Source organism: Cariama cristata, unplaced genomic scaffold (genome assembly GCF_000690535.1).
Source record: "Cariama cristata isolate BGI_N322 unplaced genomic scaffold, ASM69053v1 scaffold18413, whole genome shotgun sequence".
Taxonomy (NCBI): Eukaryota; Metazoa; Chordata; class Aves; order Cariamiformes; family Cariamidae; genus Cariama; species Cariama cristata.
Genome location: NW_009608012.1, coordinates 1 through 12560, shown reverse-complemented (window position 1 = coordinate 12560; position 12560 = coordinate 1). Strand labels below are relative to the sequence as shown.

The following is a 12560-nucleotide window of genomic DNA, read 5'->3' as shown; positions in this document are numbered from 1 at the left end:
GGGGAAGCCCGTTCTGGAGCAGTCGCCTGGCAAAGCCTGTGGCCCCATGGAGAGAAGAGCCCAGGCTGGAGCAGGTTTGCTGGGCGGGTTTGTGACCCCGCAGGGGACCCAGGCTGGTGCAGTCTGTGCCTGAAGGGCAGCACCTGGGGGAAGGCACCCACGCTGGAGCTGTTCGTGAAGAACTGCAGCCTGTGGGAGGGAAGGACTCACGTTGGAGACGTCTGTGGAGGACTGTCTGCCATGGGAGGGACTCCATGCTGGAGCAGGGGCAGAGGGTGAGGAGTCCTTCTCCTGAGGAGGAAGGAGCAGCAGAAAGAAGAGGCGATGGACTGACCACAACCCCCATTCCCTGTCCCCCTGTGCTGCTCGGGGGGGGAGGAAGAAGAGAAAATCAGGAGTGAAGTTAAGCCTGGGAAGAAGGCAGGGGTGGGGGGAAGGTGTTTTAAGATTTAGTTTTTATTTTTTCATTATCCTGCTCTGATTGGATTAGTAATAAATTAAATTAACTTTCCCCAAGTTGAGTCTGTTTTGCCTGTGACAGTAACTGGTGAGTGATCTCTCCCTGTCCTTGTCTTGACCCACAAGACTTTCGTTGTATTTTCTCTCCCCTGTCCAGCTGAGGAGGGGGGAGTGACAGACCAGCTTTGGTGGGCACCTGGCGTCCGGCCAGGATCAACCCACCACAGTATTCCATTCTGCTAATCTTTCAGTCTTAACCTGTGGTGTCCTATCTGTGTCTGAGAAGGCACAATGTGTTTATGCAGTACCCAAAACAATGACAAACTATTTTCTGACTTACCCTTTTCATCACTTCAGCAAGATGCAACATGTGTTTTTTTACTTTAATGAATGTTAAAGTATGCCATAAAGAAAGCAATTACTTCAGAACACTTCCACCGTGACACAAAGAGCACACTGCTGATAAGAACCTGTGCAGAATTTATGAAGTTTATCCTGGATCTATCACATTCTTCTAGATTGTTTTTTTCCTGCAGTGTCTAGCTTATCAATTCATTATTTTACATACTCAGAACAATTTAGACCTCAAAGCCTTTTAATTATTTTAAGAAGTATAAACTTTAGGCTTTTTATAACCACATAAGCCTTTAACATTTCCTCTATTATGCTAACTTAATCATGTGCACATGTACATCCCTGAAACAATATGCATTACAGAATCATAAAATCGTTTAGGTTGGTAAAGACCCTTAAGAACATCAAGTCCAACCATTAACCTAGTGTTGCCAAGTCCACGGTTAAACCATGTCCCTAAGCACCACATCTACACATCTTTTAAATGCCTCCAGGGATGGTGACTCCACCACTTTCCTGGGCAGCCTGTTTCAGTGCCTGACAACCATTTTGGTGAAGAAATTCTTCCTAATATCCAATCTGAACCTCCCCTGGCACAACTTGAGGCCATTTCCTCTTGTCCTCTTTTTTGTCACTTGGGTGAAGAGACTGACCACCACCTCACTACAGCCTCCTTTCAGGTAGTTCTGGAGGGCAATAAGGTTTCCCCTCAGTCTCCTTTTCTCCAGGCTAGACAACCCTAGCTCCCTCAGCCGCTCCTCATAACTACTAACATAATTGTGCTAACATGATTTCAGCTAAGAACCAAGAATTTTATTTTCTCTGGTTTCCCTGTTGCTCATGATTATTTTTAATTTGAGTATCAACACTTACTGTCCTAGGTGCTTTACCAGCATTGCCAATACACGCCAAACAATGCATTCCCCCTCCCTTGATTTTTATAAAGCATCATGAACTGCTTATTTCAAAATACAGGTTTACTAAATGTGCCTTCAATTTTTTGAAAAGAAAGCCAGCATATTTCACTGCAGCAAGAAGCCCCACATACTATAAAATACTTATTATATAATATGTATAGTCTACAATTAAAACATAATATATTAATCAGGCTCACTGTTCTTAATTTTTACTTAACATTGAAGCAATACACACAGATACAGACATTCACATATCAAGAAGGGTATCAACTTTGAGGATTAAAATGAGTTTTTCCTCAAAGGAAGGTTTCAGTCTTACAAAATAAACCAGAGCTCAATAGTTAGTACATCACAATTAAAAACATAATCAGACAGAAAAGCCCAATATACAAAAACATTCGCTAACAGACAATTAAGTTATCTGATTATCCTGCTTCTCCACATGTACCTTAGACCTCTGTCATGGTCTCAGGACATTGGGGCTATTGTTATTGCATGGCCCAGAGGCCCCAGTGTAGATTGAAAACTTATAATGCTATATAACTACACAGAACCTTGCCCTGACAGCAGCATCAGTATACTAAGTGCAGTGGTGCCTAATACCTGAAGGTTCTAGGATGGCACACACTTTACGCAACTCTTCTTTTAATTTCCAGTTGCAGGGATATTCTGAATCAAAGAGGTTTATTAAAGGTCTCAGCCATGAACGTAGAGAGGCAATTTAGCCAAACACATTTTCTCACAAACAAACATTTTCTTCATAATTTGTCTCTGTGCATCTTAATGGAAAATTAACTTCAGTGTACTTATTAGAAGTGATGGAGTAACACCTTAATTACATGCAAGTCAAAGGGAAACTCTCTGAATAAGTGCTGATATACTGCACTACGCTAAAAAGAAATATGCTTTCAGAAATATTTGAAGGGACAGTAAACAGAAGCGTATCTCTTCCAGGAATTTCTTCCAATTTATCTGACACTAGCATTTTGGTATAATCAAAAAGCTGTGTACAAAAAAAGCACTCGGAGAATTCTGAATAATGAAGACATCCTCATTCAAATATTCCTTCACATACTGGGTAAGCTTAAAATAAGCATAAAAAACCTCTCCATTTATACCAAAGTATCAGAGGAAAAGCAGTGCAGGTGGTAAGCTTCATATTGCTTCAAATTAAATATTTCATAAGAAGCTTACAAGAGAGTTAAAAATAGTAACACCATGGGAAAAAATGTCTACCACAAAAATGTCATTATTTTCTTGTTCTGAAATGACAGTTTCCAAAAGTGACCTTTTTTCCTCCCAAATAGACCATAATGATGTGTATACTCTTCCCCGTTAAGAGGTACAGCTAATGCTGCTTATTGTTTCTAGACCTGAAAGCTCCTAAAAATCATCCCTACTGATGTGCTGCAGCAAGTATGACACACTGAGTGTTCTGTTGTTACAGGACTCAGTTTTAGGGGTTTGTATCTGTACTTTGCCTCTTCATGGAAAGCTGAGCCAAACGTAATTTAAGATCTACCAGTTAAACTCTACAGTTATTTACCAATTAAGTTTTAATTGGCAGACTGAAGATGATACAAACACAGCTATGAAGAAAAAAATGCCGGAATTGCTGGAATAGTTTAAAGTCCTAGTAAGCTTGCCTGTTTCAACACGTGCGTGTGCCTACTGACTCAACAGCTTTGAGGTTCCATGAAACACAAGCAGTTCATGATGCAGAAGTACATTTATTCTCCAATGTAAGAGAAATTATGGAGATACTACCACAATACCTATTGACAGAGCTGAACTGGGTAAGGCAGTTCAGACCTCTTCAATTTGTGTATTTTAGCTAACAAACCTAATTTTAAAAGCTCAGACTCATTTACTACTCGTTTATATACAGTGTCAATTAAATTCAATACGTTGGTTTTCTTACAATTGTCAGAATACAATGGATATGGCAGTTTTCAGGCAGAATTATCAACTGCTAGACCAATCAGCCGAAGTAAGATAACCAGATAACAGTATTCCTTCCTTCTTCAACCTCAAGTATGTTTATAGATAAACCTTTTTCCAAATTACACACTAACATTCCTAATCATCAGCATTTAAGTTTCGTTTATGAGAAAGTGCATTACCTTATTAACTTTTTCTGCACTGCTTCCTACAACTACAGAACAACCGCAGGTCTGCAGGTGTGAACTAATTGCACTGCAAATAAAAAAAATAATAGGTTAATACATTTACTCAAACTTTCCAAATAAAACAATTATCCTCTTCACAAGAAGAATGAAATGCTCCCAGTATAAATATAGGCCCATACCGCTAGGACCTCATAGAGCTGTGTAAGTTACTGCTGAAATCCAAGTTCTACAGTATCTACATTTTCATTCTGATGAATATAAAGACTGTCATTCAGAACCTCCAACATCAGTTACAGAGCAAACAAAAACTGTCTACTGCTACCGTCTAACTGTATTACAGAACCTGTATAAGATAATTAATCTAAAGTAACAGAGGACATACTAACAATGAACGATTTCAAAGCATCTTTACAGCAGATCTACTCTTCTGTTGTCCTCATTTTCTGAAACTGTGGATCAGAAGCCAGTTTTGGGAGACTTGGCAGGTAAGTTGTTCTACTCTTGGTAACTACATGAGCAAGAGCACATCACAAGCTTGAGTCCCTCAGAATACACAAAGACATGCTGGAAGTTGAGTGATTTTGTCTTCTGAATTGCCAGCAGCACAGATCTAATTTAGTTTGTTTGGAGGCTGTAGTAAATATACTTGGACTAACCTTGACAACTCTTAACTTGTCCTTAAGAAACGTCTGTTGAGGTTTCTAATCCTCATCCTCCCTTTCCCCCTGAACTTTCTTAAACCAACATCGAGCCTACAGCTTCAAAACATCTAGATACCCTAGAAAGTCTACGTACTATTAAAACTTTTTCTCCAATATGTATGAATATACAAAATAACATTTATGCTGTCTTACTGAAGGATGCATTGTATGTAATTAATCAGTTCTAACAAACACTTCTAATTGATAAGGACTATAATAGCTACACGCAGACTCTGCAATCCTAGAGACAGACTCCATAGTGGATCTGCTACTATTTATCTTACCAAGTATATTCTAAGCATTAAATTTAAGGTCATTTGAATACTTATGAATTCTTCCTTTGGAGCAGAAATAGATGTTCAGTTTCATTTAGAAGTTACTAAGAAAGCATAACTGCTTATTTTAGAGCTTGGTATTGTTGATGGCAGTTTATTTAGTTTAATCCAATTTTTATTCAATGACATGTGTAAATCCATGCAACACTGTATTTAAGACTTAAAACTGGAACCTAGATGAGCTGATAAGCTTTGCAGATAAGCTAAAAAGCAGACATTTGGGCCCTTCACACAAATGGCCAAGTTACTCTTTTCTTCTCAGGACAAAATTTCCAGGGAGAAGAAGTAGCAATAAGAGATAACTGACACTCTGCAGTCTACTACCTGTCCCATGAATCTCCATATGGTATGAAAATAGCTCATCCTCGTAGGATCAACAGCTCTAGTTGTTTACAATAGTCCATTCCATGATATCCACTTCATTATTTCCCCAGTTCTCTACGGAACTAAATACTACATTATTGTGAAGGATTAGTTAACTTAACACAAGATTTTCTGTAGTGCTGAAAGTGTATGTGATGCTGTGTAAATAGATGCCACTAAGCAGTACATAAATGAATGCAGTTACATTGGAGATGTTCTGAAAGGTAACAGAGTATCAGTTAAAATCTACGAAATATGCTTTCCCACAGGAAGAGACCAAGTTGCTCTCAAGCGCAACTACTTCCACTTAGACATTAAAAATGGAGAAAAAAGAGAAATATACAATTTAATAAAAAGCGTTCTATATGCCACACCATTAATGACTCCTATTCATAGTTCATGCAGTAAATACAACCCAGGTTTACAACCCAGTTTTTTTGGTATTTCATAAAAATGTAAGACTTTAACTCATATCCTCATAAAATTAAATATAAGTATCAAAGAAAAAAATGTGTTTGATAGGAATTCTATTATCAAGCAAATGACTCAGTGACAACATAGTTTATAGAGATGCAGCTATTAGCCCAGAACCATTCTTCTAAAAAGACAGCAACTTCTACAGCATTTTATAAACAAAAATCTTAAAAAGCCAAATACTTGTCATCCTTCACCCTCCTGTAAAGAAAACTAATCTAATACATGTTCACACACACATACAGAGGCGGGAGGGGGGGCGGCGGGGGAGAGAAAGAGGAAGAGAGAGGGAAGGAGATGCACACACAAGTTTAAACCATTTTTCTACAGCATAAATCAAAACTGAAATTCATACTTGAGGAGAAAGCCTTCATGGCAACTATCACCAATGTCATCATCATTTAGCACTGTGTCACTTATCTGAAATGTAAGCAAATATAAATGAAGTTAGAAAAGGATCTGCAACACCTTCCAATTAATTGATTTTTGTCTTTAATGATAGGTGGGAACTGTTTGGGAAGTATTTAAGCTAAGTTGGAAGACTGCCCAAAAAAGCACAACCTTAAAAAGACCTTCTGACTTCAGCCAAAGCATTTTGAAAATGAGAAAGACACTTAATTATTAAATGTTCTTCACCAGACACAAGTGACATTTCTCCTAGTGGTTTTTTGTATAACCTTGTCCTGAATACTTTAAATTAGTGCATTTGATATCATTTCTACTTCTTCCATGAGAACATTAAACCATGCTGAAACAAGTATCAACATTAAAAACGTTTACGTCTCCATTCATTCTGTTTTGCACCAAATAGCCTTTCCAATCCCCTCTTTTAAAAAATGGTATCATCCTACAAAATCAATTTTGCTAAATGGTGACCATAAAAAACACTGCTAGTACTGTTATCTTTACCAAACTAAAACACTCCCTACACCACTTAGGAGAACTTGATGTGAAAAAACTGAAGCGTACAAGAATTTATGGCAACTGTGAGGTTTTGTCTACCAAAGAAAGTATCAAACCAGAGTGTCAAAGCCACTTTTTTAATTCAGAATGCAAAGAACACAAGGCCTTACATCTATTTCTTCCGGAACACCATGAGATTTCATAGATGCAAGGAGTTCCATTACAGGAATGACTTCTCCTGTCAGCATCGGAATGATGCTCTGGCCCTGCAAAATAAATAAAATGCTTGAAGTAAAAGCACATTGTGCAGTACTGGAAGTTTTTACTAAGATGAACTTGCAATATTACATGCAAAATGTCTTTAACTTCCTATTGTTTGGAAGCGTGGTATGAGTAGAAACTGATGCACAGGCTTCCTGGGCTTTGCTCATCAATAATTACAAACTGGAAACATACATTTTGCTTCTGAACATCGTGTCTAAAGTGTATTGCCAGGTTCCTATGCTAATTTTCACAATCAGTTTGATTGGCCTAGACAAGAAGTACTTGGGAGTGAGATAATTTGATCACACCATATTATATGCAATTACAGTTAAGCATTTTAGATCCAAGTCTGATGTTTTAACAATGACAGAAACCAAAATCAGGTGTATTAGTTATTCAAGATACAAAATTACTTATCTAACACAAGAAACTGAAGCCATAATTTCATATTTACAGTTTCAGAAATCAAATGCTTTTCACAGTCTTATCCATTAGGTCTCCAACACAATCCAACATGACAGACTCCATACATCTCTGTAATTCGAAAAGGTAATGACCTAGTGAAAAACCATCTTTGACAGGAGGTGAGCATTAATCTATGGAAGCTACTACCTTTACAGAGCTTCAAGTTCAAGTAAATGACTTTCCTTTTCTGAAAGGTAATATTCTTCATAGATTTCCACTTTACACATAAAGTGATGAAATATATTTTCCTTCAACTTGTTCACAACTTCCATCATCCTGTCTTCAAAAACTTTGCCTCCTGTGCGTGGCAGGTCATCAGCCAGTCCAAAGTATCTTCCTGGATCCCAAAAATAAGAAGCAGCACCAACTTCTATAGTCACCAGATGCAGTCAAATAGTTTTGTGATGGCGTGCCGTATGCATCAACCAGACAGCCCTTACCTGATCCTCCATTCTCTCCGTGCCTTCCAAGACAATCTTCTGGAAATGTTCTTGCCTCTCCTGAGCAAGAGAAGCAGTTAAATATAAACGTTCTGGTATTTGTTTATATATGTATGTACACAACAGTCAAATGGTACAGTTTCTTCCCTGTGGAGTCACACTTCTTAGATTCGAATTTCGAAGCTCAAGTCCTTTTTCTTTTACAGAGTTGACATTAGTGGGAATTGATGTCATTTTAAACAGATCAATGCTCCCTGCTCTGCCCCCCACCAAACCTCTCACATGCTTGGGCAGGAGTAGCAGGAAAGGGAGAGTGTGATGACAAAGACAAAACATCTAAGTTTCTTCGTTACAGATCAAGAAAATGCCAAATGATCAGACTATGATGCAGAATTCCACTTTTATGTATGGATTTTTACTTTCAAATGGATAAGGTACAGACTGATGGCTCCTCATGCAGCAAGAGAAAAATGAGATCTCCAGAATGAGAAAACAGTAATTGTTTGGGGAGGGTAGGAAAAACAGGACTTCATTTTTTTTCCACATCTTGAGACACTGACAAGTCTTCAAAACATTGTTTTATAACCAGGTATAGGAGACACGAAACCTCAAAATTCACAAAACGACATGTACAAGAGCCTGGACAAAGTTCTCAAAACAGACCCACCAGCAGCTGAGTAGCAAACTGCATGCAAAACGCAACTTACAATGGAATCAAGTTATTCTCACAAAGACAATTCAGCATTAATCACTGGAACAATCAATACAATATGTAAAAAATGGAAGACGCTGCGAGAACTAACAATATCTTTTGCTAGATGCTGACAGGTTATTGTATTTTTGTTGGCTACTCACTAGTTTCCTGTTACTGAACTACTCAAAGTTGATCAACTTCAAGTGGGAAAAGAGTGTAACTTTTTTGACCAGATGAACAGGGAACAAGCTGCAGATGTAATTTTATTTATGTTTACTACTAAAACAGTAATAAAACTTGTCTAACACCTGAAAGAAGCATCTGTGAAAAACAATACTAGAATGTGGCAGATTCCTTAGGGGCACCTCCATCCTTGAGTTCAGTGTCAGTCAAGTAAGACATATTTGACAATGAAGATCCTTTGCAAGCCAGTCTTCATGAAGGTAAGGCTGAACAAATGGTGTAAGCCGCTTCTTTTTAGAAATGTACCTGCTCAAAATGATTAGACAAACATCTGGAACGGAAAATTGAAGTAGATAAAAGGGGTTTCTAATTCCATATAGACAATTTGCTTGGAGTTCCTTGTCTTTCTTTGCCAGTCTGAACACTGTTCCATGTTTCTCCCAGTCCTTGAGTTCAGGTTTCTTCTTTTCTAAAGTCTAGCTGGAACTGTTATCCAGCTTTACACAGATCTCATGAGAGCTAATAAACACAACCACTAGAAATTGCAGAACAGATACAGAGCTCCTTTCAGATATGACTTCAATACTTTTTGTTCTGTTGTAGCCATAATTGCTGAACTGCCTCAAAATGCAAACTACAAAATGAGCCTGTTTTAATTCAATATTATCATTCTACAACTCATGCCTATATTTTGATCTAAATTTTCAAAACAGTTTTCTCTCTTCTAGGCAAGGCTGCAGAACTGCAGATATATGTAGGGATCTTTGATTTTCCACCAAAAACCAAACCAAAACAAAAAAATGGAAAGACAATAAATATCTATTTCAGAATGTATCACTGTCTCAGCTAACACAGTTGACCTATCTGCTTCAAAAACATCTGAAAAAGAATGAAGAACTTAATGACTAATATCTGACGAAACTAGTAGAAAACATTTTTTTGTTCGTTCTCAATGCCACTTGAAGGCTATTTCTACTGTGGAAACATACCGATATGGATCAGTGTCCAAAAAGAGAGAAGACATACTACAGTTAAGAATGATGGACAATTCTTATTTGACCACTCACATTAGAAGTTGGTACAGGGGACACTAAATGACAGAGAAGCACGGTAACCAAGAACATGAGAGACCAATCACTTATGTCAAAAGCACTAACATCTAGCAGGCTTTCAGAACACTAGATGAGGAATGTAGTATTTGGGTTTCTACTATATTGAAAATTAACATTATGTTCTATCCTTCCTCTGAAAAATAAAGCCCAGACATATCAAGAGCCAATGTGATGGAAAACACTGCCAGACATCATCAGGTAATACAGCAAAAATCAATGGAGTTTGTTCATGTAGTAAAAAGGAAACACCACCACAAAAATTAACATCAGCTTATTATTTCTGGAATCTTAATTAGTTCAGATAAGAGCACTCAAAAAGGAAGTCTCAAGTATGTTGACTAGAGGTCTCAAAACCGAAGAGGAACAAAAACTTTCAGACACGCATCACCATACACATTACAGTTGGTGCGTAATCTGCTGCTCTAAGGCAAGTTGTACTCCATGAAGAAAACAGAGATTTTAATTTTTATTATTAGAATGTTATTTATTTTAAATAAAAATACATAACAATTGTCACTTAATAAGGAAATGTTCATAATGTACCCCAAGGTAAGAACTGCAATTCTTCAGAAAAATTTAGCATGTTTTCCTTTTTGAATTTCAAAAGTAGAAATATTTGGACTAAGGTAGATGTATTTTCGTGGTTCTCCCATTAGTTTTACACAATTTAACATTTGCCAAACCGTTCATTGATGCCCTTTTTTTGAAAAATAATTACAATATTAATTGCATCAGTTCCCTTTCTGGACCTCAACAGCAAAAACAATGATTTGAAACACAGTAAATTTACAATTCTACCTAGTTTAAATACACTAATTAACACAGCTAGAAGCAACAATCTATATCCAATTCACAGAGATGAAAAACTGTACAGGTTATCTATTTCACCTAGATAGCCTGGTACAGGTTATATAATATTACTAGCATAAATCACATGGCTGAAAACCCCAGTTTTGAATTTTCTGACATACTGATAACTTTTAACCTTCAAAACTGTATACTTGTAAAGAGGTCAGCCTCCTCTGAGTTTCTGTGTCTGAACTGCTACATAACAGGTGTCACAGAATCTTAATTCTTGCTTTTGCTCAAGACAACTTGGACAACTGCAACGAATAATAAACCTACCTTATGCATCCATATTCTTCCTTTCCTTATAATATGTGTTAACCTATCCACGCACACTCTGTGAAGAGGCAGGTAGAAGCCAAGTTCACTTTGTGGAAGTATAATTGATAGTCCATATGTGCTTCTGTCTCCATTCCAGTTTCCATCGAAGATTAATGACACAATGATTACCCTTTTTTCTGCCAAGACGAAGAACTTCACATCTATTGCACCACTTTCTGCATTCCGAAGTATTTCTCCATTCAGGGTGTGGTTAGCAAGAAAAGTTATTTCACCATCACTGAGAAGTACCTGTTCAGTCTTTGGGGCCCAGATATGCCGCACTCGGGGGCCAAGAATGTTGTCCCAGTAAGCAAAAGTGGCAGCTAATAAAGGTGAGTCACCATTCAAAGAGATCTCTGTTTTAGCAACTGCAGGAGATGGTGGTGGACAAAGAGCTGACATGCCTGATTCCTCTCTCATGTGTAACTCAAATGCTTACATTACCTAAAAAAAGTCTTCCTAGAAAAAAAAAAACAAAAACAAAATCAGAGCAGCACTCATTATTATCTCATCTTCTTTTGTTTCCAAATATGACTTTAAGAAACAACCTGATTTCTGCATCTGAGATTTCACTGTAGGCTTCATTCAAGAAGGAAGCGTATACACATACCTTCCACGTAACAAAGTGGTAAGATTTACAAACATTAGTCAGACCTCAAATACTCTTCACTTACTATACAAGTATGAAGAGCCTGCACAACATTCAACTTGTGCAAGAAAACTGACATACGATCAACATATCATATATATGGTGACATGCAGGGTGTTGCAATACAAGACAAAAGCTCAGCACTTTATAGAATGTATTGATGGAAAATTCTTCATATTGCATAGAATAATGCATACACATTTACCTTGACGAAACCACACATGACCAGAACTCAGCTTTAATTTCCTCTCTGCCTGCAGCACTCCACACGATAGCAGAAGGGAACCCCCCAGAGAACCAAAGGTGCAGTTAACACCCATCTCACTGACACAGATGTAAATCACCAGATCTCTGGCCCCACTTCCTTTCATGTATCTGAACTATTTTTTATCTTGTGAGTGTCCTCAATGAGATCGTCCCGGTGCATTTCCCCACAGCTCGAAGGTAAATCACCTTTCTCACCAGCTAGTTCTCAGGCCTGACTGAACACCACTAAGCCGTCCCCTGCCAGCCCGTGGCCAGCCCCGAGGGCAGCGGGAGAGCCGAGGTCGTCTGAGGCTTTAAATATAACTTCACGGTTTTCAGCGAAGACGAAAGACAGCGTCAGTCACTCCTGCCTGCTTACGCTCACGGGCTGACCCCCACCACAGCCTTCCCAGAAAAGCCACCCGCCGCCAACCAAACCGGCTGCGGCACGCGACGCTCGCCCGGAGGCTGAAGCACCGCGCTTCCAGCCTGGATCAGGCCCGTTTCGCACCCTCCAGGTCTGGTCTGAACTTCGGAAAGGACCCACCTCCCAGGGAGGCGAGCTGCGAGGAGGCCAAGTTCCTTCCTTCCGCAAACAGGGAGACAACGACACTCCCCGGCGCGGAAAACGCTACATTCTCCGCCGCCCCGGACCCTCTGCCCTCTCACCTGCGTGCCAGTGACGGGCCCGCGCATGCGCCCGCC

At 38.8% G+C, this 12560-nt stretch overlaps 1 protein-coding gene across 1 annotated transcript in view; it reads right to left on the bottom strand.

The window, feature by feature from the left end:
- The window catches only part of LOC104159148 (chromosome unknown open reading frame, human C9orf72), a 14940-nt gene extending 3534 nt beyond the window's left edge, over positions 1-11406 (bottom strand). The window contains exons 1-5 of the mRNA XM_009696977.1: positions 10919-11406; positions 7805-7864; positions 6806-6901; positions 6088-6152; positions 3854-3926 (exon numbers count right to left, since the gene is read on the bottom strand). Coding sequence (XP_009695279.1) covers positions 3854-3926; positions 6088-6152; positions 6806-6901; positions 7805-7864; positions 10919-11380 — 756 coding nt within the window. The 5' untranslated portion in view covers positions 11381-11406. The remainder of the gene's footprint in view (positions 1-3853; positions 3927-6087; positions 6153-6805; positions 6902-7804; positions 7865-10918) is intronic.
- Positions 11407-12560: the final 1154 nt, after the last annotated feature.